General features: G+C 33.9%; 1 protein-coding gene across 2 annotated transcripts; it reads right to left on the reverse strand.

Moving 5' to 3' along the window:
* Positions 1 to 30: 30 nt before the first annotated feature.
* Positions 31 to 26,666, reverse strand: CCDC181 (coiled-coil domain containing 181). 2 transcript variants are annotated; one of them, XM_012783904.3, is made up of 7 exons: positions 25,469 to 26,666; positions 24,376 to 24,481; positions 20,212 to 20,351; positions 16,834 to 17,772; positions 13,430 to 13,576; positions 1,374 to 1,525; positions 31 to 380 (listed from the first exon to the last, which is right to left on the reverse strand). In XM_012783904.3, the coding sequence occupies exons 3-7, from the start codon at positions 20,326 to 20,328 to the stop codon at positions 224 to 226; spliced, it is 1,512 nt and encodes a 503-aa protein (XP_012639358.1). In that variant the 5' UTR covers positions 20,329 to 20,351; positions 24,376 to 24,481; positions 25,469 to 26,666; the 3' UTR covers positions 31 to 223. The 2 variants fall into 2 exon arrangements, with proteins under 2 accessions (XP_012639358.1, XP_012639357.1); XM_012783903.3 differs by having other exon boundaries at positions 1,374 to 1,528; positions 25,469 to 26,665.
* Positions 26,667 to 26,939: the final 273 nt, after the last annotated feature.

Raw genomic sequence — 26,939 nt, forward strand, 5'->3', positions numbered from 1 at the left:
TTGCACAGACTAGGAGATGGCACAACACAATTACAACACTGCAAAGGAAGAAATTTATTTTTTTCTAGTGTTAAAAAAACAAAAACAAATTAACTGTCAATATCAACAAAAGATAAATACCATTTCTATAATTTAGAATAAGAACAAAGCACACAGGCCATAAGAAATGATAACCAAAATTCTGATAACATCAGCTGCCAAATGAAATATTTAATTGATACTTTCAGTAGTGATCATTAAAACGAAAAGATTTGGCTTCTGAGATATATATGTGGTTCTGGAACTGTTTAGAACGCTTAGCTTCTAGTCGAAGCTGTCTAGTTCTCTCTTTGGCAACTTGTTGCTCTGCAATTTTCTCTATACGTTTCTTTCTTAGCCATCTGTAGAAAGAAGAAGGATCAGATATGGTGAGTATCAACCTGACATACTCATCATGCTATAAAGTTACTACTGTAGCAATAAAAGGACAAAAGTGGAAGTAGGCTAGATATTAAATGAGATGTTAACAAAAATAAGCAGACTGCAGAATAGTATATACAGTATGATCTCAATTTGTATTTTAAAATTATAAATATATATACAGGGAAATATCTAGAAAATATGCACTCTGGTGCTAACAGTCCTCACCCATAATTTCTGGGTGACGAAAATGTAACTTTAAACTCCATTTTCACAATGCACATTTACTGTTTCTGTTATAATAAAAGGTTATGCAAACAAGAGAAAAAAGAAAAGAAGGATAGACAGCAAAAAAGACAAAGAAAGAAATGAACTTCAAACAGTCGAAATCAATATTCACTCTCTGTCTCAACTTTCCCCCAAGACTTGCTTACAAAGTTATGAAGCTAGGTCTGTATTTTCAGAATTAGTAAGGTAATTCAGTCTTCCCTAGATAACTGAAAAAAGATCAGATTTGCCTTAAATTAATAAAACATGTACCCAAATCTCTTTTTCATTTGATCTATACAGAATTTCCTCCTCAGCCCATCTCCCTTTCTTTACAGAAAAAGATTTATTGGTAAATGCGACTTTTTATTCAGTTTTTTGGAAGGCTATTTAGGAGAAGATATACCCAATCTTTGATCCATTTCTCTCAGAAATACACAATTAAACAAATAAATGGATATCACACTGGGGACACAAGAAATAATTTTAGTATTGAAAAGTAACCTGAAGAAAAAGTGGTATACATACATAAATTATGGATTTTAAGAATTGCACATTTTTAAAAACCACAAATTTAAAATTAAATAAGTAAAGTATGAGAAAACATTTTGGTTTTTTGTGGGTTTTTTTTTGTCAATCTTTATTGATCATATAACTTTCTAAAATGACCATGAGGAAGAGGGACCAATATCCTTCCTCTAACTTACTGTTTAAAGGCCCTTTCACGGCCTTCTGTTCCTTTAAGGAAGAATAAGCATTCCTCTTGCTTTCTTAGTTCTTCTGTCTTTCTTTCTTTTATCTGTTCTTCATGCTTTTTTTTAAGCCACAATCGAAAAGCTTGTTGTGGATCTCTGTTTTCCTGCTGATTAGAAAAACAAGCTTTGCTTACTTTAAATAAACCAAAACTACTTTTTGAGGCCCTGCCTATGAGACTCTACAAGAATACATATTCCTCTTTTAATTTTTAATAATAATGCCAACCTCGTTACCCGCATTCCTAGTATCCACACCCTCAAATCATTAACACTGATTACCCTCTATCGGAAAATTCAACATTGAACTCATTTCCATCTATTTGCTTTCAAAAGTCTTATTGAGGTAATCAATACATGAAGAAAGTGTAAAAGCAGTGATCTTCAAAATTTTCAGTGTTGAATCCTTTGTCAAATCAAATCATTTTGCACAATGGTACAAACATATAAAACAAAGGATTGAAGAACGGTTGGTGATAGACAGTATGAGTGGGCCTGTCTTTGTGGCAGTTCCTGAAGGAGTTCCATGGACAGTTTGCAAATAAATGATCCAAAATTTGTGTAATTCACCCTTTCTTTTAAATTTTAACTTTTTTTTTCAAGTGTTAAGAGCGCCAGAATCAACTGCTAAGTGCATCTTCAAAACTGTAATTACTATTATGGAGAATAGCCATAAGGATTTTCAATCATAAGAATTTTCTCATAGGGGTAACAGGCATGAGAATTTTGACACAAGAAAAAGCTAGTAGGAGTAGCTTATTTCATGGTCCCTCAAACTTCATGATGGATATTCAGGGAATTTTCAAAAGTTAAAGAGCTATTATTTGGGAGAATAATGGAGAGAAAGAGGACAAATTTGGGACTCTAAACTTGAGAAAAGTGTGATATTATGCAGATGATTGGCTAGAAAACAAAAGGAAAGGATGCACTCATTTAATATTTTCCCCAAATAGAAGCTCTGTCATAAAGAAGACTGTTTCCTACATCTTGCATTTTCCCTTATCTGTGAAACACATTGCCAGGTATGCCCAAGTATAATTTATAAGATTTATGTAATTCAAGATATTTGATGCCCAACTGAACTTCATGGAGAGGACTCCTTGATCTAAAGGATCATTGCTGAACACCTGGAAGTCTGGGAATGGCTAGAGATGACAAAGTGTTCAATCTGAAATAACAGATCAAAGGAGTTCAGGTACAAAGTTATAGTTAGATGAGAGGAATAAGTTTTAGTGTTCTGTTGCACAGTAGGGTTACTATAGTTTACAATAATGTATATTTCAAAATAAGTAGAAGAGAAGATATTGAATGTTCTCACCACAAAATATCTGTGGTGATAGATATGCCAATTACCCTGATTTGATCATTATACAATGTATACATGTATCAAAACATCACACTGTATCCCATAAACATGTACAATTGTTGTGTCAATTAAAAACAAAGTAAAACTTTTAAAAATTTAAAAAGTTAAAAAAATTTTTTAGAACAGTCAAGGATTCAAGGATTAACAGGATTAATGGCTATTCCTGTTCTTTCATTCGTTCAACAGATATTTATAGAGTATTTACTATATGGCAGGCACATAAGGACTGGGTTGTATTAATGAATAAAAATAGGTTCCCCTCTCTCATACATTCTATGCCTATACTGTATAATACAGTAGCCACTAACCATGTGTGGCTATTTAAAGTAAATGAAATTAAAAATTCAGTATCTCAGTCATACTAGTTACATTTCAGGTGCTTAACAGACACTCATGGCTAGTAGCTACTGTCTTGGACAGTACAGATATTGAACATTTCCATCATCACAGAAAAGTTCTTTGGGTGTTGTTGTTCTACACATAGAGGATACAAATAGATGATTAATTGACAGATATGTCAGATTCAAAAGAAAAGTATGGGAAGGAGAGAGTAATAAAAGGTGAGGTGAGGAGAAAGAATGATATTTAAATAAAAAGTGAGGGAGCAAGTTATGAAATATCTGGAGAAAAAGTATTTCAAGCAACGGTAACAGTGAAAGCAAAGGAGCTGAGAAGTGATTGCGTTTGGCATGTTTGATAAATAGCAAAGAAGTCAAAGTAAAGCTGTAGAAAAGTGGCTGAAGAGTAGAAGATGAGGTCAGAGAAGTAACAGGGATCAGGTAGCATACAACCTCACAGACCATGGTAGGAACTTGGATTTTATTTTGAGATGAGAAGCCACTGGAGATTTCTAAGCATAAGCGACACAATTTATTCTACATTTTAGAAATGTCATTCTAGCTGCTATGTGGAAATAGACTGGGTGAGAGAGAAATAAGGTAGAAGGGAAACCAGTTACTAGGTTTTTGCAACAGCCCAGGTAACAGGAAATTGTGGTTTGGATTAGGGTATTAGGGTTCTGGATATATTCTGAAGGTAGAACCAACAGAATTTACTCAAAGATTGAATGTAGGATCTTATGTGATGCTTTAAAAGATTGTTTTAAAAATTGTTCCAGGTTTTATGGCTTTATGAATCCCATGATATAAAATCAAACATTTCTGCATTGCAAAAGAATGAAATAAAAAACAAAAGAAAAAAATAATGTAATCTCTCAAAGAACTAATTTATATATTATATAAAGAGTTTCTATATATCAAAAAGAAAAGGACTAATATTCCTAATAGAAAAGTTGGCAAATAATTTTTCTATGAAAAGAAAGTTTAAAGAGCTCATAGATATCAATCTCCCTCATAATATTGCTACAATTAGACAGCATTTCTTACCTATCATATTGGTAAAGATAAAAATATTTGAAAGCATAATTCTTAATGAGAGTATAGAGATGCAGGAACTTTCATACACTATTGGTGACAGTATTAAGTGACATATCTATGGAAAATAATTTGGCAATATTAGTCAAAATTTTAAAATTACATACCCAGCAATTCTACCTCCTCAAATTTATCCTCCATTTAAAATTTTAGATTGGTAAATTAACATATATAAGGATAACTACTGTAACATTTTTGTAATACCAAAATATTAGAAGAACTTCAATGTTAACGAATAGGAAATGATTAAATTATGACCTATACATGTAATGGAAGACTATGTAATTATTAAAAGTTATATATATATATATATATATATATATATATATACCAGAATGGAATGATTTCTAAGATATATTCAGTAAAAAGTAAAAGTACAGATGACTGTGTAGCATATGATTCTATATCCATATGTCTGTTAGTATACATATAAGACTATATATATAATACACATATATAATATTCCTGAGAAGAAACTGGTAACTGGTTGCTACTGGAAAAAGGAATTTATTGGCTAGAGAATTGGGTGGGAAAAAGAATTCTCTGTACCTTTTCATTTTTGAACTATATGTTATCTATTAAAAAATATACTGAATATTTTAAAAATGTTGCTTGCAAGAGATATATTATTTTTTAAAGTTTTAGTTTAAAATGATGGGAATGATAATCAGATTAACAAAAATGAGGGGGAAGATGCATACATCTCTATCATCAAAATGATAGACTTTATATAAAGATATCACAGTATAAGTAATAGAAAATAACTATAATGTGGGGAACCAAATATAAATTAGAAGGAAATATAAAAAAATCAAAACATTATAAAGATAAATTATGAGTTATAAAAATAATTATTAGCAGATTAAACTCTTATTATTAAAAAAAAGAATAGAAAGGTTTCTGTTCATGTCCTTTGCCCACTTTTTGATAGGGTTGTTTGATTTTTTCTTGCTGATTTTTGTGAGTTCTAAGTAGATTCTATTATCAGCCCCTTATCAGATATGTAGGATGCGAAAATTTTCTCCCATTCTGTAGGTTGTCTGTTTACTTTCATGACTATTTCTTTGGCTGTGCAGAAGCTTTTTAGTTTGATCATGTGCCATTTATTTATTTTTGTTGCTGCTGTGATTGCCTTTGGGATCTTCTTCATAATTTCTTTGCCTAGGCCGATGTCTAGGAGAGTGTTTCCAATATTTTCCTCTAGAATTCTAATAGTTTCATACCTTAGGTTTAAGTCTGTTATCTAGTGTGAGTTGATTTTTGTGAGATGTGAAAGGTGTGGGTCCTGCTTCAGCCTTCTACAAGTAGCTATCCAGTTTTCCCAGCACCATTTATTGAAAAGGGATTCTTTTCCCCAGTGTATGTTTTTGTCTGCTTTGTCAAAGAATAGATGACTATATGAGGATGGTTTCATATCAGGGTTCTCAGATCTGGTCAATACTCCTATTTTTGTGCCAATACCAGACTGATTTAATTATAACTGCTTTGTAGTATGATTTGATATCTGGCTTATTAATACATCCCATTTTGAATTGCTTTTGATATACTGCGTCTTCTCTGGTTCCAAACGAAGTATAAAATTATTTTTTCCATATCTGTAAAGAATGATGTTGAGATTTTAATAGGTATTGCATTGAATCTATAGATCAGTTTGGGTAGTATAGACATTTTAACGATGTTGTCTGCCAACCCACGAGCATGGTATGGATTTCCATCTGTTTACATCCTCTGCTATTTCCTTCCTCAGTGTTTCATAGTTCTCCCTGTAGAGGTCTTTTACCTCCTTGCTTAAGTATATTCCTAGGTACTTTATTTTCTTTGTTGCTACTGTGAAGGGTACTGAGTCTTTGATTTGGTTCTCAATTTGATTGTTGTTGGTGTATATGAATGCCTCTGATTTCTGTGTATTGATTTTGTATCCTGAGAGTTTACTAAATTCATTTATCAATTCTAGGAGTTTCTTGGTTGAATCCTTGGAGTTTTCTAAATATAATATCATATCATCAGCAAACAGTGAAAGTTTGATCTCTTCTGCCCCAATTCAGATATCTTTAATTCCACTTTCATGTCTGATTGCTACAGCCAGGACTTCCAGCACTATGTTGAATAGAAGTGGAGATAGTAGGCAGGCTTGCCTGGTTCCAGTTAAATAAGACAGAATAATGGCTAACAAACACATAAAAAAATTCTCAACATCTCTAATTATCAGGGAAATGCAAATCAAAACTACAATGAAATATCACTTATTTCCAGTAAGAATGGGCTTTATCAAAACATCCCCAAACAATAGATGTTGGTGTGATATGGAGAGATAGGAACACTCCTACACTGCTGGTGGGACTGCAAAGTAGTTCAACCTCTATGGAAAGCAATATGGAGATACCTTAAAGCGATACAAGTGGATCTACCATTTGATCTAGCAATCCCATTACTGGGCATCTACCCAAAAAAACAAAAGTCACTCTATGAAAAAGACACCTACACTCGAATGTTTATAGCAGCAGAATTCATAATTGCAAAGCTGTGGAAACAACCCAGTGCCCATCAATTCATGAGTGGATTAATAAAATGTGATATATGTATACCATGGAGTACTATTCAGCTCTAAGAAACAACGGTGATATAGCACCTCTTGTATTTTCCTGGATAGAGCTGGAACCCATACTGCTAAGTGAAGTATCCCAAGAATGGAAAAACAAGCACAACATATACTCACCAGGAAACTGGTATTAACTGAGCAGCACCTAATGAACACATAGGAACTACATTAATTGGGTAATGGGCAGGTGGGGGGGCAGGTATATACATACATAATGAGTGAGATGTGCACCATCTGGGGGATGGTCACGCTTGAGGCTCAGACTTGCGGGGAGAGGGCGCCAAGGGCATTATTTGAAACCTTAAAATTTGTACCCCCATAATATGCTGGAAAAAAAAAAGAATAAATGACTTTGAACTGGGGACTTTTGCACGCAGCCATGATGGAGTAATTGGTATCAGACTTACACTTCTATGCTAACCAGCTATAAAACTAGATGACATATATGCAGCAGCTATGATTGCTTAGAGAAATTAAAATATGCAAAATAAGCCCCATGTTTACCCTGGTGCTCTACTTGCTGGCAACGTTCCTGACCACAGTGTAGGAAGGGGGAGCCATAGCACTGAGCAGATAATAGTCTCCCTGGGCTCATGAAACAGAGATAGGAGTTTGGGGCTGCTGAGACAGCTGGATTTCCAGGGCAGGGTACTAGAAAGGAAGAAGTCATGCCGGGGGACACTCCATAAATCTGTCAGGGGGGTTCCCTTGGGTCCTGACAGGGCCTGGGCTCTGCATCTGTAGAGTGAGACTCTGCAAAGTCTAGCAGAGAGCAGCTTCTGTGAATGATGAAGAAACCAGGGGTTGCACAATTCTGGGAGACACTGGAGTTCCAGCCTAACCATAGTTGGAATACCTCACTAATTATTACTCTGGTCACCCACCTACGACCCTAAAAATGTCATGTTTGGAAGTAAAGATCATGTCCTAGAATAAGAGCCATACTTTGGGACTAAGGAAAAACCTGAAATAGACCCATCCTAACAAAGCATAAAACCAAGTCTGACAGGATCAAGAGGATTCAATACTAATTTAACTGCCACCAGAACAAAATTCAGTACCCTCCAAAGGAAAACAATGTAATCTAGACTCGCTACAACGAAAGATCCACAGAGTCTATTATTCAATAAAAATCACTGGATATATAAAAAAACAGGAAAATGTGACCCATAATCCAGAGAAAGAGACTATCAATGGAAATAGCCTGAGATTACACAAATATTGGAATTTAGATATAAGGACTTTAAAACAAATCTAATATTTTCAAGAAATTAAAGGAAAGGATGCCTATAATGAATAAACACAGAATCTCAGTAAAGAAATGGAAACTTAAAAAAATAAACAAAAACAATTTAAATTCCCTGAATGGGTTAAATAGCCGACTGAACACTGCAGGAGAAAGTGTCAATACCTAAAAACAGAGCAATAGAAATTACGTAAACTGAACAAAGAAAAACATTTTTTAAATAAACAAATCTTTAGTAACATGAGATAATAGCGAATATTCTAACATATGTGAAATCAGATCTCCATAAGGAGAGGAGAAACAAGAGGTGGCAGAAAAAGATATTTGAAGAAACAGTGGCCATGAATTTCCCAAATCTGGTGCAAAACATCAACAGAAAAATCCAAGACACTTAGCAAAACACAAGTTAGGTAAATTCAAAGAAAAATCACACAAATAATAAACTTCTAAAAACGAAAGCCAGAAAAACTTTAAAGTAGCCACAGAAAAAAAGACACATTACATACACAGGAACAATGATATGAATGATGTCTGACTACTGATTAGAAACAATGGGAATGTGTACTGTTCTGAGGAGTATTTAAAAAAAAAAAAAGAAACAATGGAGGTCAGAAAACAATTGAACACCATCTTTAAAATGCTGAGGGAAAAACTGTCAGCCCCAAATTCCATATCCAGTTTGTAAAAATCCTTCAAAAACGATACATTTCTGACATTCAATATACATATTATAATACCTAGAACAATGATTTAAAAAATAATGCAAAGAGCCATTAGCAAAAAGTTGATTAGAAAATAAAAGACCCAATTCTTCTCCAAGGCACAGCTTCTCTTAAACAGAAGACACATTTTCTGCACACTTCAAGTACTTCAGAGTTCAGGCAAAGAAATTCATATTCTCTTTACTTCCCCATACCTCTTCCAAATTGTACTCCTCTAGTTTCCTAACTAAACCCATGCTCCTTGGATATTTATACCACATGGCTCTATTAAATCTAGTAATCTAACGACTTCTGATTATTCCTGGCTCAGTGTTCCTCTCCATCCTAGTTCCAAGTAATATCGATGACTATATGGATGAGCCACTCAACATCCAGCCTCACAGATCTTGAATGTTTTCATCTTCTATGACTTTCTCCAGTGCATTTGTCACACTTCTATGGCCACATCCTCATAACCACAAACTGCTCCATTTCTGAAATCATTAATCTCCTAATTTATATCTCCAGTGTCAACCTCTCTCCTAAACATTAGACAGATTTTCCAGTTAATCTTCAACATATTCACTTTGATGTTTTATAGGTACCTGAAACACAACAATTTAAAAACTGAAATGATAATTTCCCCCAAATAGATATCTTCTCTGCTGCTCCAGAGAATGGCACCATCACACCTCAAGTTGCTCAGAAGAAAAATTGGTATATTCTTTTTACATCTCATTCTCTCTCACATACATGATCTAATCAATTACCATTTCCTTCAATCACTAATTCAAAATATATCTCAAATCTCTTTCTCTGCTGCTTTAACTGTAGCCCAAGTCACCATCATTCCTCATCAAGTTAACTATATCTGCTTTCTAACTTCTCTCTCCATATTTGAACTAAACCCTTCCTCCCAATTCATTCACAGCATGCTGTGAAAACGCATATCTGATGTGTCACTCCTCTGTTTAAATAATTTTAATGGCATCCCATGACAGAATAAAATATAAAATCCTTATTATAGCCTTCAAGGTGCCACGTGATCTGATTCTTACTCACCTTCCAGATTCTCTCACACTCACTAAGTTATCTCCTATCTCAAGATATTCTCACATGTTCTCTTGGCCTGAAAAGATTGCTCCCATTCTTAGACTAATTTCTATTCCTACTTTCATTGACTCAGAAAAATCTTTCCAGAATATAGCAATATACATTTGTTTCTCTCATTATGATCTCTCGTAGCCTTTTTTTCATAGCATTCATCACTACTTATAATTTCAAACATTTTATAAATTAAAAACATTTTTAAATGCCTACTATATCAGCTCTATGACAGAGACTATACCTATTTTGCTTAAGACTATATTCCCATGCATAGGACAGCTGTCATATAGTAAATATCAAAACATATTTATTGAATAAATGAAAAATTTTTAATTGGTATTTCTTTGATTCTAAAAACTTTGTATCTTTTTTCACATACTATGGCCATTTGTATTTGTTCACAAGAGAATTTACTACACATTCTTTGCTCATTCTTTTCAATTGGGAAATTGAAAAGTTTTGATTTAATAATATAAATAATACTAACAATTATGATAATTTAAAAAATCCTAATAAACTTTTCATGGAAATTAAATATAAAGATTAATTTGGAGGAACTCATATCTTTATAAAAGATAATTTATCTATACAAGAATATTATATTTATTTACACTTATCAAAGAACCATATATTTATAATGTTTAGCATATCATCCAGGAATATTATAGTTATTTAAATTCACCAAAGTCATCTTTTTGATACCTTAGAAAATTGTACTGTATTGTATATATGATAATTGTATGTAATTGTTTTATATCTATGTCTCAAACATTTCTCTTTAGCTCAAAGTATTTTGCATATTCCTATATCCTTCCCTTCTTATATTTTTCTATGAGGTTATTTTTGTATTACAGAAAGACTATAAATTTTTTCTATTTATTGTGTAAAAGGCCAATTTGTTAATATTAATACTTATACTTCCTTTCCTTTTCTCTTCTTAATGAATTGTACAGAAATCCTAGAAAACTGTTATTTAATATAGAATAGAGCCTAACATATTTCTGACTTTAGTGGTATGCCTATAGTATTTCCCAATATTGTTTTTATACTATCATTCATATTTTATTAGAAATTTTAAAAAATAAATTATATTAAATATTCATAAATACCTTTGCTCCATCTTTCAAAATAATCATATTCTTTTTATCTACCTATTGATGTGATGAATTATATTAATAGATTTGCTATTATTGATCTATAATTTCCTTCCTAAAATAAACTCTACCTGATTATAGTATATTATTATTTTACTATACAGTCACAGTCAAATTTCTCAATATTTTCTCTTTTAGTTTATGGTTTTTGTGTTTTGCCTGTGAAGGTACTGTCCAACCCAAGATTTTTAAGAGCTAAAAATTTCTACAAATGGCATAATAAACAATGTAACAAAAAATATATTGTTAGACTAGGAAAACATATTTATAACAGAAATAATAAAGGACCAAAATCTCTAATATACTACTCAATAAGAAAAATAAAATTACTAGTACTCTGGGAGGCCGAGGCGGGTGGATCACTCAAGGTCAGGAGTTTGAAACCAGCCTGAGCAAGAGTGAGACCCTGTCTCTACCAAAAATAGAAAGAAATTAATTGGCCAACTAAAAATATATAGAAAAAATTAGCTGGGCATGGTGGCGCGTGCCTGTAGTCCCAGCTACGCAGGAAGCTGAGGCAGGAGGATTGCTTGAGCCCAGGAGTTTGAGATTGCTGTGAGTTGGGCTGATGCCACGGCACTTTAGACTGGGCAACAGAGTGAGACTCTGTCTCAAAAAAACAAAAAAAACAAAATAAAATTAAAAGAAAGGGAAAAGACTATAAATAGGAAATTCACAGAAGAATACATACACTATATAATTGGAAAAACCAGCTGTTTTTATTTCTACATTCACACTCAACACAGAATACTTTACTTCTGGTTACCAACATGTGTATGGGGTTTATCCCATACTGACCGGTTCTGCAACACCAGCTGAGTATCCTACAGTTTAACCCAATTCTGACCCTATCTACCTGAAGCTTATATCAGATCCCATGATTTAAGGGCTCAGTCCCACAAGACTGACCCGACTTCAGATGCCAATCGAAATCCCCAGATTGTGACCTGTGCTTCTGACTAACCTGCTATATATTCGGGGGGGAGTATGACCCTCTCCTCAGATTCAATTAATTTGCTAAACCTACTCACAGGACTCAGGGATACAGTTACATTTACTGCTTTATTAATAAAGGATACAAATGAAGAGATACACAGGGCAAAGTGTATGAGAAGGGGTATGAAGCTTCCATGCCCTTTTAGGGGCACACCACCCACCCAGCACCTCCATGTGCTCCACAATTCGGAAGTTCTCCAAACCCTGTAGCTTAGGGATTTTAATGAAGACTTCATCATGTAGTCATTAAGATTAAATCAATCACCATTCCCTCTTCCCTTCCTAGAAGAGAGGGGTTGGAGCTGAAAGTTCCAAGTTTCAGGTCATGGCTTAGTCTTTCTGGTGACCAGCCCTATTTAGGAGCCCACGAAAAGTCCTATAACCTAAGAAGTTCCAAGGCATTAGGAGCTCTGTGTCAGGAACTAGGGTCAAAGGTCAAATATGATAATAAAAGATACACCTAGCACCCTCATCATTCAGGAAATTACAAGGGTTTTAGAAGCTGTATGCCTACTTTCTGCATATGCCCATGGCCAGGAAAAGTCTTTAACTGCAAGTTCTTGCTATTGCGAGTTAGGTTCTAAATGCTTATTGGCCTCCTCATTTTTGTCTCCCTCCTCTTTTCCTATGACTAACGCTGCTCACCTACACTTGTCCCTAACACTGTTAATAGTACAATATTCGAACTAATCTAAATATCTGTAAAAGGAAAATGGTTTAATAAATTAATAATGGAATATCATGCAGCTATTTGAAAAGAGAGATTTAAATGTAATGGCCTAGAAACATGTCCATTACACAGTGAAAAAAAATTGCATAATAAAACTTTTGGCATGTAAATATATAAATATAAATAAGAGATGTAAGGATTTGCACCACACTGTTAAAAGTGGTTATTGCTGGGAGATGAGCCTAGAAGAGCTGAGGGTTTAATTTTCAATTTTTACTATACTTTATATACATAGATTCTTCAAAGTAGTGAGGCTATGGATGATTTTTTATATTCTCTTAGATTTTCTGTCTCAATTTTTAAAAAATTACATAACGTGGTATTTTTAATTTGCTAGCTTTTACATAAGATTTCTGTATGTCTATTCTTAAGACCAGTCTGGGGGGGGGGGCTTTGATTTGAATATCAAAGTTATACTATCTTGAAAAAATGAATTGGCAGTTTTCTATTTTCTATGCTATGAAAGTTTGAACAACATAGGAATAATTTGATTTTCAAAAAACCTCTTAGAACCTAATTGTAAAGTCATCTGCATATTGCATCTTTTGCAGGGTTAGTTCTTGGATCACTTTTCTACTTCTTCTATAGGCTCTTATTCTGATATTCAGACATCCTTCTGTAAATAAGATCAGCTTTCATATCTAAATGAACTTATTTTTCATAGAGAAGTTTTACTTACTCTACTGCCCATGTCTTCAATTTGCTTTGCTCGCTGAATTCTCCTCATTTCAAGGACTTGCTCTCGTTTCTTTTGCAACCATGCTTTAAATACCATGTCATTCTCCTTTTTCTTTTCTTTCTCTTCTTCTATTTTCCGTTGCTCTTCCTAGTGGAAAGAATATGAAAAGACATTAATGAAACATTAATAAAATTGTATGAGTTATAAGAGTAATGTATTTTGAGATCTGAAATTAGAATTTCCTGACCCTAAAACTTTCCATCTGAAAATTGGACCTTCTTATAAAAATAGGGCCTCTAATATGCTTAGGAGGGGAAAAAATAAAGTTTCCTTTTTTTTTTTAGATAAACTGTAGAGATAAAGTCTCCGACTATATAGATATATAATACACACATGCTATTCAGGAATATCTTGAATTTCTCCTCTATTTCCTAGTTTACTTTTGGTTTTAAACTTGTCAAATTGCAGCTATACAAAAGAAAAACAACATACTCCAGAAGCACTATAAATGTCTTAAATCTTTTTATATTATTGTTAAATTTGTTAATTGTGATAAATGGCATTGTGATTATGAAAGAAAATGCCATAATCACTTAGAGATGGATCCTGAAGTATATAAGTGAGACACAATATGCTGTCTAGGTCTTGCTTTAAAAATACTTCATCAAAAAAAGAGGAGGAGATGAAACAAATATGCCAAAATCTTAATGAGTTTTGAATCTGGGTGATGGGGATACAGGAGTTAATTGTGCCTGTTTAAGTGTTTGAACATTTTTATTTAAAAATATTTTTAATAGTTTATATTCAGAAAGTAACATTTTTGCTATCAGAAAATATTTAGACGTTTTGTCAACTATTAAGAATAAAATGAATTTTTAAAATCTGAATTATTCAGCTAATGTTATAAAAACGAGTTACTTAAACTTGAAGGTAGGTACTTAAATCAGTCATATAGAGGCGTAAAATAGTTACTGGGAACAAACAACTTAGCATAGTGGAAACAGCACCAAGCTAGAAGTTAGCATATCAGAGTACAATCCTTCTGTGATCAACGTCAGTTTGGGCAAAGCACTTAATTACTGCCTCAATATTCTTATCTATAAAATGGAGTTACATTAACAAGCTCTTAAGTCTCTTTCAATACTAAAATTTTATCATTTATGTGAACTGAATTATACAAGTCCATGCTTAAATCTTCTTCAAATAATAGAATTCAACATGTTTTCCTTGAATTTTTATAACATAGCAAGACTTTCTAATTCCTTTTGATTGAACAAAAGGAAGGAAGAAAAGGAAAAATTCTCCCAAACAGCATAAAACTCCATTGAAAATATCTGTGTACTATTTTTTGAGCCCTAAAGTAGACTATGCTATGTAAAATGTGAATTTATTAAAGATTAAATTTTATATTTATTTATACATTTCCTTTTCACAAAAAGGACTTTGGATGCCTTGCATGAATACAATATGATAAAAGATGATTATCTTTCCAAAGGGAACAATTAGCTATATTACACAGAAGGTATTGGCCAAAGCATAGCTAATGCAGTTGCCAAAAAGAATACTGAAACGGTTCACTTAGGATAGAAAGACAGAGGATAGAAGCCCAACCCAGCAAATAGTGGGCATGAAAAAGAAAAACTTTCGCCTGAAGCCAACTAAAAAATGTTAAAAGACTTAGTATTCAAAGACCATGCCTTGAGCAAAGGAAAATTTAGTTATAAGAATACTATTACAACAAAAGTGTATCTCAGAACAAATAGCATGTGACACCCAAAAAAAGAGAATCAAAATGGAAACAGAACTATTCATCATTCACACCAGTTAAAGAATACTATCAGTTCATTGGTAAAAAGGCACTTATATTCATATAAAATCCCCTGAATAACTTCTGTAACAAAATATAAACACACCCACACATATGTGTTTGTGTATAGCAAACATATAGTTCAGATACTCTGAACAAATTCTTTTGTATTGTCATAAAGTTCTGATACTTTTAAGTTTTGTTTTATATCTAAACCAAGTAAACTGGGTTTGACTGTTAAGAGTTCAGATTCAGTGATCAAATAAGAAAAGCTCTATAAACATGCACCTTTTCAGATTACTGCCTGAGGGTGCATAAGTTATACATTCTTACACTTTCATATTTCACCTTTTGTTGCTAACGTGAATACCTTACTTAAGTGCCAGAAATTTCCCTGATAATTTCCCACATAAAATGGAAAACACACCATTTTTCAAAAGATGCCAAAGAATGGGGATTTTGATTCCAATTTTGCTACTAACAAGTTAGTGATGACTTTGGTAAAGTTATTTAAACTTCCTAGACTATAATTTTCTTATCTATAAAATGGCCTTTGAGGTCACTTCTAATTGTAAAATTCTATTAAACTATGATTTTGCTGAGTTTTTGTATTTACAGTTAGACATTTTGTATGGCTCAGCTTAATACCATTAGGGATCCAGTAAAACACAGAATGGAAGCACTGACATAGTAATTCAGAAAAACTCACAAGTTTAAGTTTCTGGAATTTTCAATTATAAAATCCAGAGTTTCATTTAAGAGCAAACGTGGTAGCTCATGCCTATAATCTCAGCACTCTGGGAGGCTGAGGTGGGAGGATCATTTGAGGCCAGGAGTTCAAGACCAGCCTTGGCAATATAGCAAGACCCAAGTCCCTACAAAAAATTAGCTGGGCATGGTGGTGCATGCCTGTAGTGCCAGCTACTAGGGAGGCTGAGGCAGGAGAATCACTTAAACCCGAAAGTTGGAGGTTACAGTGAGCTATGATCAGGCCACTGCACTCTAGCATGGGTGACAGAGCAAGACTCTTCTTTAAAAAAAAATAATAATAATTTGGGATTCCATATGGCATTTTGGAGATATTTTATTATGACTATTAGGCTCTATTCTTAATACTAAAACTCCTGAAACTAAGGAATTATAGGCATAGAAGATATATGAACCACACACACACACACACACACACACAAAAGAATCCAAGTGTTCTTGTTGCCTCCTAAACCCCTACAACTCCATGCCCTCATTTTTTCCATCTGACATTTGATTTTCACCTATCTCATATCAAGATTGCTTTCAGTAGTCACTTAACTTCTTTGAGTCTCACCTTTAAAATGAGAGGATCAGATGAAGTCATCACTGCCATCTCTAACTCTAACCCAGATCATTCTACTATGCTTTGTGATCCTGACAAGTAAGGACCAACATAATCACAGTGTTCATTCCTTAAATATACATTCTTAACACTTAATTAATCTAACAATACAAAAATAAAGCAAACAAAAAAACTCCAATACTTTGAACAATGGTTTCAATTCCTATTGCATTTATAAAACACAATAACGTACTTTTTCAATATAATGCCCACTTGTGTTCTCACCTCTCTTTTTAGCTTTTCTCTCTTTTGTTCCAGTTTTTTTTGCAGTTCTTTCTGTTTAGGAGAAAGACAATATGTTGTGGTCATTGAAGATATCATTGCAGACTGTGTCCTGTAATTCGATTTCCCATTCCCTTTATTTCGATCTGAGTTGGCAGCAGAGTTTGGGCGAGTTTTAGGGTTGAGTGGTGGCTGAGGGATAAAAGCTGGTGGCTCTCCTGTTGATGAGTGAGTGATAGCATGAATCTTTGCTGCAGAATCTTCTTTCTTGACACCATTGACAGATGAGTTGGAGAACCTGGGTGACAACTGTTCATTTTCTGTAATATTAACATTATTAATGGGGGGTAAAAATCCCTGACTCTCAATGTCTTGTAAATTCAGAAGTTCAAACTTTCCATCTCTCTCTACCAGTATCTTCCTATCCTTATTTTCTTCACAGCTTCCATCAGTAAGTGACAGGATCACATTTTCTTGTGCAAATTCACTGGAAATACATAACTGTGATAGTTTTCCAGACATACTACTTTCATTTTCAAAATAATTTTTATAAGTGTCTTCTAGTGGAGGAACTTCCAGATCAACTAATTTGTCCTTGAACTTAAGTTTTCGCTCCCTTTTATCATTCACAGGTTCTTGATTTTGTAGAAGCTTATTAGCTTGTATAATTTTTTCCATAATGTATCTCCTTACTTCCTCATCTTCTTCCTCGTCCAGGTCTTTCTGGTTTTCTAGTTTGGATTCCTGGAAAGAGTTTTCACTATCTGAATCTGAAATAGGATCTAAAGATTGAATACTTGGTACAGAAATGAAGTCATTTCTTCTTGGTGAAACGTCATCTTTCAAAGATTTGTCTGGATCAGAAAGCTGTTTGGTGTGTTCTGTTTCTGTTTCATTCTCTTTTAATTCTTGGTTAATATTCTCTTCCTTCTCACAAGCCATCTAAAAATAAGATACAAGGTTCTATTTTTCAGTCAAAATTGAGACTCCTTTGTTCATTCATATGTGGACAATACAAAATGGACTTTCCTATTCATGTAATTTATTTTATGAATGGGAAAATCTAAGTGCATCTTGCTCATACTCTAATCATAATATTCTAATTCATACATATGAGCATCCAAGGGACATACATGCAACAAAAGTTTAGGGATCATTCAACTCTTAAGTTTAAATTTGATGTTGCTAAGTGCTACATTGATTTTTAAAATTTTTTTATGCTAATGGATCAAAAGGAAACCACAAATAACACAATCTTATTTATTATTCCTCCTCCTATAAAATTTTCCTCTTTTTACATTTTCAGAAGAATATTTTCTAAAATGTTTTTTCCTGGTAATATCTGTATTATTCAATAAAGCATCTTTGTCTCCAGACCATTTGAAGGTCAAGTTCTTGGTTGAGTCCTAATCATTTGCTATTCCTTTAATCTTTTCAGACTATTAATGCCACTATCTTCTGCAGAACCTACATCCAAATTACGGGTCAATTTTTAACCTCTAGATGAGATTCTCCTCACTCAGCTATCCTCAGAGACTTCACTAATCCACATTAGCTACCATCAGATAACTTGATCTTACATTTTAAAAAAAAATTAATTCCACGTGAATCATAAACCAATACTATTGCATCGTAAAACTCAGCTCCACTTCTGCTACCACTTTACCCCAACAATATGTACGTCTTCCCTTTTCTCAGACAATTCTCTCTCTCCGAAACCAATTCTGTGGGAGGTACTACATACTGCTCTCTTCAATCCCCTAAAATAGCTTTTTTTTTACTTGCTCACCGGTCATTATTTCTGACAGCTTTCACTTCCTATCGTGCGCAACACTGCTATACCTATAATAGCAAATAAACCTGACCCATTAACATGATTGCCAAATCACTACAATTTGACTAAGATCTCTGCATCACAATTGTTCTTTTTAGCTTTATTTGATTCTCTGGTTCATTCTTACAGAATCTGTTTCTGAATTCTCCTTTGTCTTTCATTTCTTTTCTTTTATAAAACCACTTTTTACAAAGAAATCTTCCTCTGAACCTCTTCCCTATCTCTAGCTCTGTTATCCCCTTTTCCCACCAGCCTCAAATGACGTTATTATAATCATCAACTAGAAAGTGTAAAATTCATGACAGCACTTTTTTAAAAATCCCTGCTGTATCCCTGGCACCTAAAACTAAAACTGCCTCTGGTAGGTGATCATTAATATTTGAATGAATTTAAAAATTAAACAATAAATCATCGTTATTACCTCTATAATTCTATCAGCCAGTGCCTTAGATCTCACAACCTTCTAGTCATGAGAAACTGGTTCAACTTTACTATTCTAGGTGTATCTGCCTCTAGTTATTCTGATTATTTTTCTGTTAAAATGTTTAAAACTACCATTTAAAAGCCATCTTAGAAGAATCTTAACTTTGGATTCTGTTGCCTTTTTCAAATATTGTCTACCCTGTTTGTCTTCTTTACTGTATAAGAAAGCAAGATGGACGTAAGAGAAGTTTCCAAAATAAAACTTGCATTTCCTCATATTCTTTTCCCTAAACCTTAAATCTGGCTTCTGCTATAACTACTCTGATCATTAGCCCTCTAAAGTCAACTATTCATATCCCAGGCTTTGTCCTTTTCCTCATTAATTTCCCTACCTACTGACACTATCTTATGTATATACACATATATACACATATACATATATGTATATACACACACACATATATGTATATATACACACACATATATATAAATATACATCTACATTATAAATATATAAAGAGAGAGAGAACCTACAGTTTTCTAGAACTGGTTCATTTCCTTGAATTTCCCTTCTACATCTCTGATAAATAGTATATGATCATGTTTAATGGATTCACTTTTTCCTAGAAGTATTCTTACAGCTCAGTCTTTGACCCTTTACTGTTTTCTCTATATTCATTCCTCAGAAAAGCTAATTCAGTCTTAAGGTTTTAAATATTAGCTGAAAGTCATGTTTTTTGAGTATTTGCTTTATTTTCATCTATGTTAAAAGCATAACCACATAGAAAATAAGAATTAACTATATTTAACTTTTGATGTAATAATTCATTTTTAATTTATTTATATTATTTAAATTATAATTTTATATTGATCATTTTAGCTTTATTAAGTGCTAACTTAATCCCTGTTCTCTCTCTAACCAGCCCTATGCCTTAGGATACAACATTTAAACACAGTAAGCTTCAATTTTCTCATCTCTAAGAGGGGAATAATGGTAATCATCCAATGTACAATCAAATGAATTTTGTGCAGTATAGATGTGATAATAACGTGAAAACCTTCAAGAATCACAAATCATTTTGTTAATGTAATCATTATGAACGCCACTGGCAATTTATATATACCTCTATTATGCTGGCATCACTTTTTTCTTTTTCATTAATTAACCACTCCAGGTCTTTTTCAAAGTCATCTTCATATTCTCCACTTTCTTTTGAATCAATATCTTTATTTTCATTCATTTTTTGTTTGTGAAAGAATAAGGCTGTAAGATTATAAAATATAAAGTATATGTTATATCCACTTTAGAGGTGTAATGGAATATGGAGATTAATATTGAAGGTAAATTAACACAAAGAAACATAAAATGGAAGTTCAAAATGAACAATTATCTGTATACACTGTAAAAGAGAGATTTGTAATGGTAAGACGTTTCCTTAGGTAGACATTCCTAACAACCTTCCCAATTCCCCCCAGTTCCCAAAACCTTAATCTACAAGGAGACTAAAAAAGATAAATAAGAAGACTATGTGAAGCTTAGATAAGGATTATCCACTTCTCCTGCCAATCATTAAAACTCTTTGTCCAGGTCAGAGCAGATGGCTCAGTTTTTAAGTCTCACTCACATTTTTTGATGTTCAAATAAAAACAGTTACATCAATTCCCAACCTCAGTTTCCTAATCCTTCTAATAATTTATATGGCATAATTATAATTTGTGATCTGAGAGCTTTTTAATAAGTAACAACTGATTCTCAATTATGGTGAATGTTGATTTACACAGAAAAACTTCTGTCAACCTAAATAAAATATATTTTTTTATTAAGAAAACTATGATACCTAATACAATGTAGAAGACAGTGACAGGGTTGTCAGATGAAATGTCTATTAAAATGGTGTATAAATTCAGTCATTTTTAAAAGAACTAAGCTAAAATTATCTTTGAATTGACGTGAGTTCATAGGCCTGTTAATATTTTTGTGTGTATAACTTTTCAAACAAATGAAGCATATAAATCTTTACCTATAATGTGTTTGTACATGTGTGTTAGCATACCATATATATGTAAATATATATAAACCATATAAACATACATATATATAAAAATACAATTTTGATATAAATTTGTTGAACATTGACTACATTCCTAAATATACTCCTACAATGGTTTTTAAAATAGACCTATGTCTTTGAGGTGCTCACAGTATGCTAGAGAAGACAAAGCTAAAAAAATTTTTTTAAAAAGGGGGGGCCAGGCACAGTGGCTCACATCCATAATCCTGGCACTTTGGGAGGCCAAGGTGAAAGGATCGCTTGAAGCCAGAAGGTTGACAACAGCCTGGGCAACATAGTGAGATCCTGTCTCTACAAAAAATAGCTGGGTATGGTAGCATGTGTCTGTAATCCAAGCTACTCAGGAGGCTGAGGCAGGAGGATCACTTGAGCCCAGGAGTTTGAGGTTGCAGTGAGCTATAATGATGCTACTGCATACTAACCCAGGCAACAGAGTGAGACCTTATCTTAAATGAATAGATAAATAAATAAGATAATTGGAATAAAGATATATATAAAGAACAATGGAAAGAAGAATAAAAAAGCAATAATATAAAATTGGAAATATCAAGGAAAGCTGGGATGAGGTTTGAATACTAGTTTGAGAGTTTATCAGTTATTCCAGGCAAAGAGAACAGCACAAGAAAGAATAACACGTAAGCACATAGATTATCCAGTGTGGCCAGAACATAAAGCGTGTTCCAGAAGAAGGGTCTGGAAGGAGTGAGGGGGGTCAATCTGATATCATATTATCTTTTCTAAAAGAAAATGTGGGAATATTATTAATGTATATCTAATTACCATGAAACAGACAAAGGTAGAAATATATAGCAATAATTTGCATACTTTCTACTATTGACTTTGAAAGACCATAGAATTCCAGGTCCAATTTGAAAAGAGGTATAGAAAACCAGATCTTCAAGGCCCCAAACACTTGGGACCCTGTCTCTATATTTGCCTTCTCTCACTCTTACATCAAGAATAAGTTGCCTAAAATACTTTTTGGAAATATTAAGTACAGATAGCAAGAACACATGAGATGTACATACATTTTTAAAGGTATAAAATTTGAAACATTATGCCTGAATTAATAAATAATCCACAAACTTTGCTTTAACCATTAGCTTCAGTTTACTCTCCCCAAACCTTTGCCCAGAATACCTAACTTGGTGCCAATTTTACTAAAGTGAGATTTATACTTTTCCCTCCGACAATTCCCCATCAAATTGGGATGTGGGATATAGGAAAACATCTTTGCACTAGCTGCACAAGTCCTAGATAATTGAAGAGAAAAGGCTTTTGATAGTATGTGTAAAAAGCATTTGAAGAAGTTTTAGTGAAGAATTTACTAAACTCCACAGAGTTAAACAGTGACATTAAAAGAATGAATTTAAAAGAATGATGAGGATACCAAAATGTAAATGTGCTCTAAGGCTGAGACTGTGGGTGAGATATATATAGATAATATATGAAGTCCAGATTTTTGCACTACAGTTTAGAAAACAAAAGACAAACTGAAATACATTCAGAGGCTAGTAAACCAGAAAAAAGGAGGATAAAGGAGAAGGAAAGGGAAGAAGGGTAAAATGCCTTAAAGCCAGATTCTGGGGAATACTTGAAAATACTGGAAATATTAACCTAAAGAAGAAAAAGACAACAAAATTCAGGTGAGTTACGATACTGCTTTACAATATTTTGAAGGAGAAATGAACTTGTATAATTTCAAGGAGTAAAACTAATACAAAGGGCTAGAAACTGAGGGGCAAATTTTGGCACAATATATAAAACAGAACTTATAGCAAACTTGTCCTGAAGTGAAATGAGCTGTCTATAGAAGTGCTGCATTCACTGTCAATGGAAATGTTTATAAGGAGCCCAGAAGATGACTGTAACAGGAATGTTTTATAGGACATGGAAGCTTTAGGAAAGTAATAGAGCTAGATGACCCTTAAGATACCTTTCTTTTTTCTTTCTTTTTTGGACAGGGTCTCACTCTGTTCCTGGGACTAGAGTGCAATGCAGTCATCATACCTCATAGCAACCTCAAACTCCTGGGCTCAAGAGATCCTCCTGCTTTAGCCTCTCAAGTAGCTGGGACTACAGGTGTGCACCACCATGCCTGGAAAGATTTGTTTTAACTCTGACATTCTCTTATTCGATAAGATGTAAATTAGTAACTGCCAACTCATAAAGAGCAAGCGAGTTTAAAAGCAAATGAATAGCACCATGATAAAGGTTAATCTAAAATAAATGATCAGTGTCTGAGTCATTAAATTCAAAACTTAAAATAATTCTGAAGTGTGTTTAATTTAAATATCAGCTTTCCTCTGGATAGTTCTTGATATTGGGTCTATTTCCCTCTCAAGACAAAGTTAGTTTTAGGTATGCTAAATGTTAATTATGCAACTTAATTATTCAACTGGATAATGATTATTTCTAATATATTAGTTGAAATATAATTTCTTCTAGATATTTCTTTTAAACTAAAAATACAAAATAGACTTTCTTAAAAGGACTCAAAAGTAAGCCTTCAATCATTTCTAATTAGAGGTTGAGGGCAATATTTTTAGGTGACTTGGAGAAACGAAATTAATACTTTACAATGAGTTTATTTACCATGCCTAGCTGCAAGACAGGCTAAGTCACTTAAGCAGTTATGTCTACCTACCTACAAATTAAAGGTAAGGACACCATCAATGATGTAAAATACACTAAAACACATTGTAATCCAAAATACTTACATATATATACTATTTTTCATAGTCACAATGCTTTGGGATAATTAGCTTTCTTTTTAGCCCAGGGATCTTGAAATTTATTATTTTAAGATATTTAAGTTACATAACTGTTAGAAGCATATTTCTTGGGAACTCTTCAGTGCTTTCCCTTATTTTATAATAAACACAGTTCTGAACATATAAATAAATGGTTGCCTGAAGACTTCAGTAGATGTGCTTTATTATTTACAATGAATCCTACCCATGTGAAAACTCAAATTTAAAACTAAAACACAGAATCAGTATAATAAATTAAAAATATAATGATTACAAATTAAACATGTTAGGTGCTATTAAGTTATACTATTATGGCATATTTTAAATGCAAATAAGTTGAAGTAATTCTGAGAAGGAAATGAAGTTCCATAAATCTAAAGTATAATTCTTTTTGTATAACTTCAAAATAACTCATAACTGGTTTTCAAGTAAACAAAGAACGTAAGTCATAAACTCTTGTTACCAAGTCCCTTAAGCCTTTTTCAAATGCGTCACAGGATATTCAACCCCTTCAGTTCTTTTTAATCTTCATCCCCAATGCACTGTCCATATGGTACACAGTCAACATGCTGGAACAAAAATACATATTATACAAGCCATATCACCTAATACTTATTTCCTACTTTATTACTGTGAATTTCACACATTTAAATTTCAACATTTATCATCAGTAAAAGTCTATGTAAGTGGCTTAGACCAGATCCACCCTCTTAATAGGGAACTATATTAAGAAAAATTAATTTCTTCTTCCCTGAACGTCTGATAAATCCTGTGTGGGTAGGTGACTGCACACCTTTTAGCATGAATCTAAGCCAAGTCTGCATGTATACATAATTTTGACAATTTTATTCCAGGATTCAGAATATTCAAAATTAGTTTAATCTAATTCATTGACTCTAGTCTTATCTTACAGCCTTTTAAATATATGCTTTTCTAAAATCTACGAACTGAAAGACTGTCGAAGAGAATACTTTTTAATATAACACAAATACTTAGGCAAAAACTACGTCAAAACATGGTGAGATCATCTGACCCATTCTTCCTGTGATCAGGCCAAGACTGTGATCCCACGAGTAATAAAAAAAAAAAAAATCACACTCTGTCACAAGGTATGACGATAAACATTTCACAAACATTAGGTGATAATTTCAATTTGTATTCAGAATCCCAATCACCACCAGATAAACGAATACCATAGCCTCTTCATAGACACTAACATTTCAGGAAGTGACTTTTTCTCCCAGGGATGAAATTTTTACTTTCCATGTTGGGGAACTTTGAGAGGGGAAAGAATATGACAAAAAATTTAGAGAGTCTAAGCTACCCTCAGAAGGGTCTCCCTCATACAACAGTGCCGGGCTCCGTGGCCCCCGGAAGACAAGGCGCCAACCGGAGGGCTCTTCCCTCGCTTCTTTACCCACCTTCCCTCGCAGCTATACCAGACGTTTATACCTTTTACCGTTTCTCCCACTATAAATATTTCCGCATCCTCCTTCCCTTCCTTCCCTCTATATCCCCTCCTGCCTGTGTAAAATGCAGCGGATGGGGTTACAGACCATGGCCAGGAGTGGTCTCCTCTCCTCCTCTTTCTAAGCTCTGACAATGAGGTAAGGGAGACCCCAGCACCTGCTCCCCTGGCAACCAGGACCAAGCTGCCATGGCAACAGCGCGTCCGCCCGTCCTGCATCCGGGTCTCCGGGCCTCTCTCGCCACGAGAGGCCGCGAGAAACCAGCGCAGGCGCACACGACACCCTCAGAACACCTACCGGGCCCTGTCTCTCCTCCCGGAGCCTGCAGAGCTCCTGTCCTGTCAGGTTGCGGTTTCCGAGGAGACGATCAAGAAATCCACGCATCACACTACGTGTTAATAATTAGGGGCAGACGCAGAAGGACCGCTATCTTGGTTGTGAGTTTTCCCACGTGTAGCTATCTCTCGCCAGATTTGGAATTTTATAGGACAACTTCTAAAAGTGTATTTCTGTATGTTACTTTTTCCGCTGTTAACGTCAAAAAGTAGTTTCCAATTTTTATTAGTAAGTGATCAAATTGCTAATTAGCTTTTTGGCCCTCGGAAATTTTTTCCGAATCAAAACCAAAACCTTTCCCAAGAGAGTTGTCAAAATAAGGTTTTTGCTCCAGCTGTCAAGCATGTCAAAATGGTCAACTAGAATGTTCTCAACGTCTTTATGTATAACGGGAAAGCAAGATGAATTTTAGATTGTGGTGACAGATGACAAGATTTTTGAAACTTTCCATTACCAACCAGACATAAATAAGAACTGAGAGAAATGAAAATATTTCCTCAATACAATCCAGTGTTCAGATTATTTTGAAATTGTTTATTAGAATGTCTATCTCTTGGTATGATGGCGAGCACCTTTTCTCCAAAGACGATAATGTAAAATTGAATTTTTAGGTATTCTCCAAATTATAAACTAAGTTAAAAAAAATTAATGTTAAAATAAATTACAATGTTGAGTGCACTTCCATGCTATAGTGTAGATTTTATACTTGTAATGACCTAATGTCTCCACTGCTTCAGGACTCAGTCGTAGGCCAAACACTTGAAACAAGATCAAAAAAAAAAAAAATGACTGTTAAAAGTTCAAGGAATTTTAGTCAAATCTCCATTAATGAATGTCGAGTTACTACCAAGGCTAGAAGTAGTAGATTTCAGAACTCCTAGGTTAATATTTTGTTTTCTGACCACTCCTCCAATTTGTGAATGTTTCCAAATGTTAACGAGGCCGGGCGCGGTGGCTCACGCCTGTAATCCTAGCACTTTGGGAGGCCGAGGCGGGCGGATTGCTCAAGGTCAAGAGTTCGAAACCAGCCTGAGCGAGACCCCGTCTCTACCAAAAATAGAAATAAATTAATTGACCAACTAAAAATATATATACAAAAAATTAGCTGGGCATGGTGGTGCATGCCTGTAGTCCCAGCTACTCGGGAGGCTGAGGCAGGAGGATCGCTGAGCCCCGGAGATTGAGGTTGCTGTGAGCCGGGCTGATGCCACGGCACTCACTC

The sequence above is a fragment of the Microcebus murinus genome, chromosome 2, assembly GCF_040939455.1.
Source record: "Microcebus murinus isolate Inina chromosome 2, M.murinus_Inina_mat1.0, whole genome shotgun sequence".
Taxonomy (NCBI): domain Eukaryota; kingdom Metazoa; phylum Chordata; class Mammalia; order Primates; family Cheirogaleidae; genus Microcebus; species Microcebus murinus.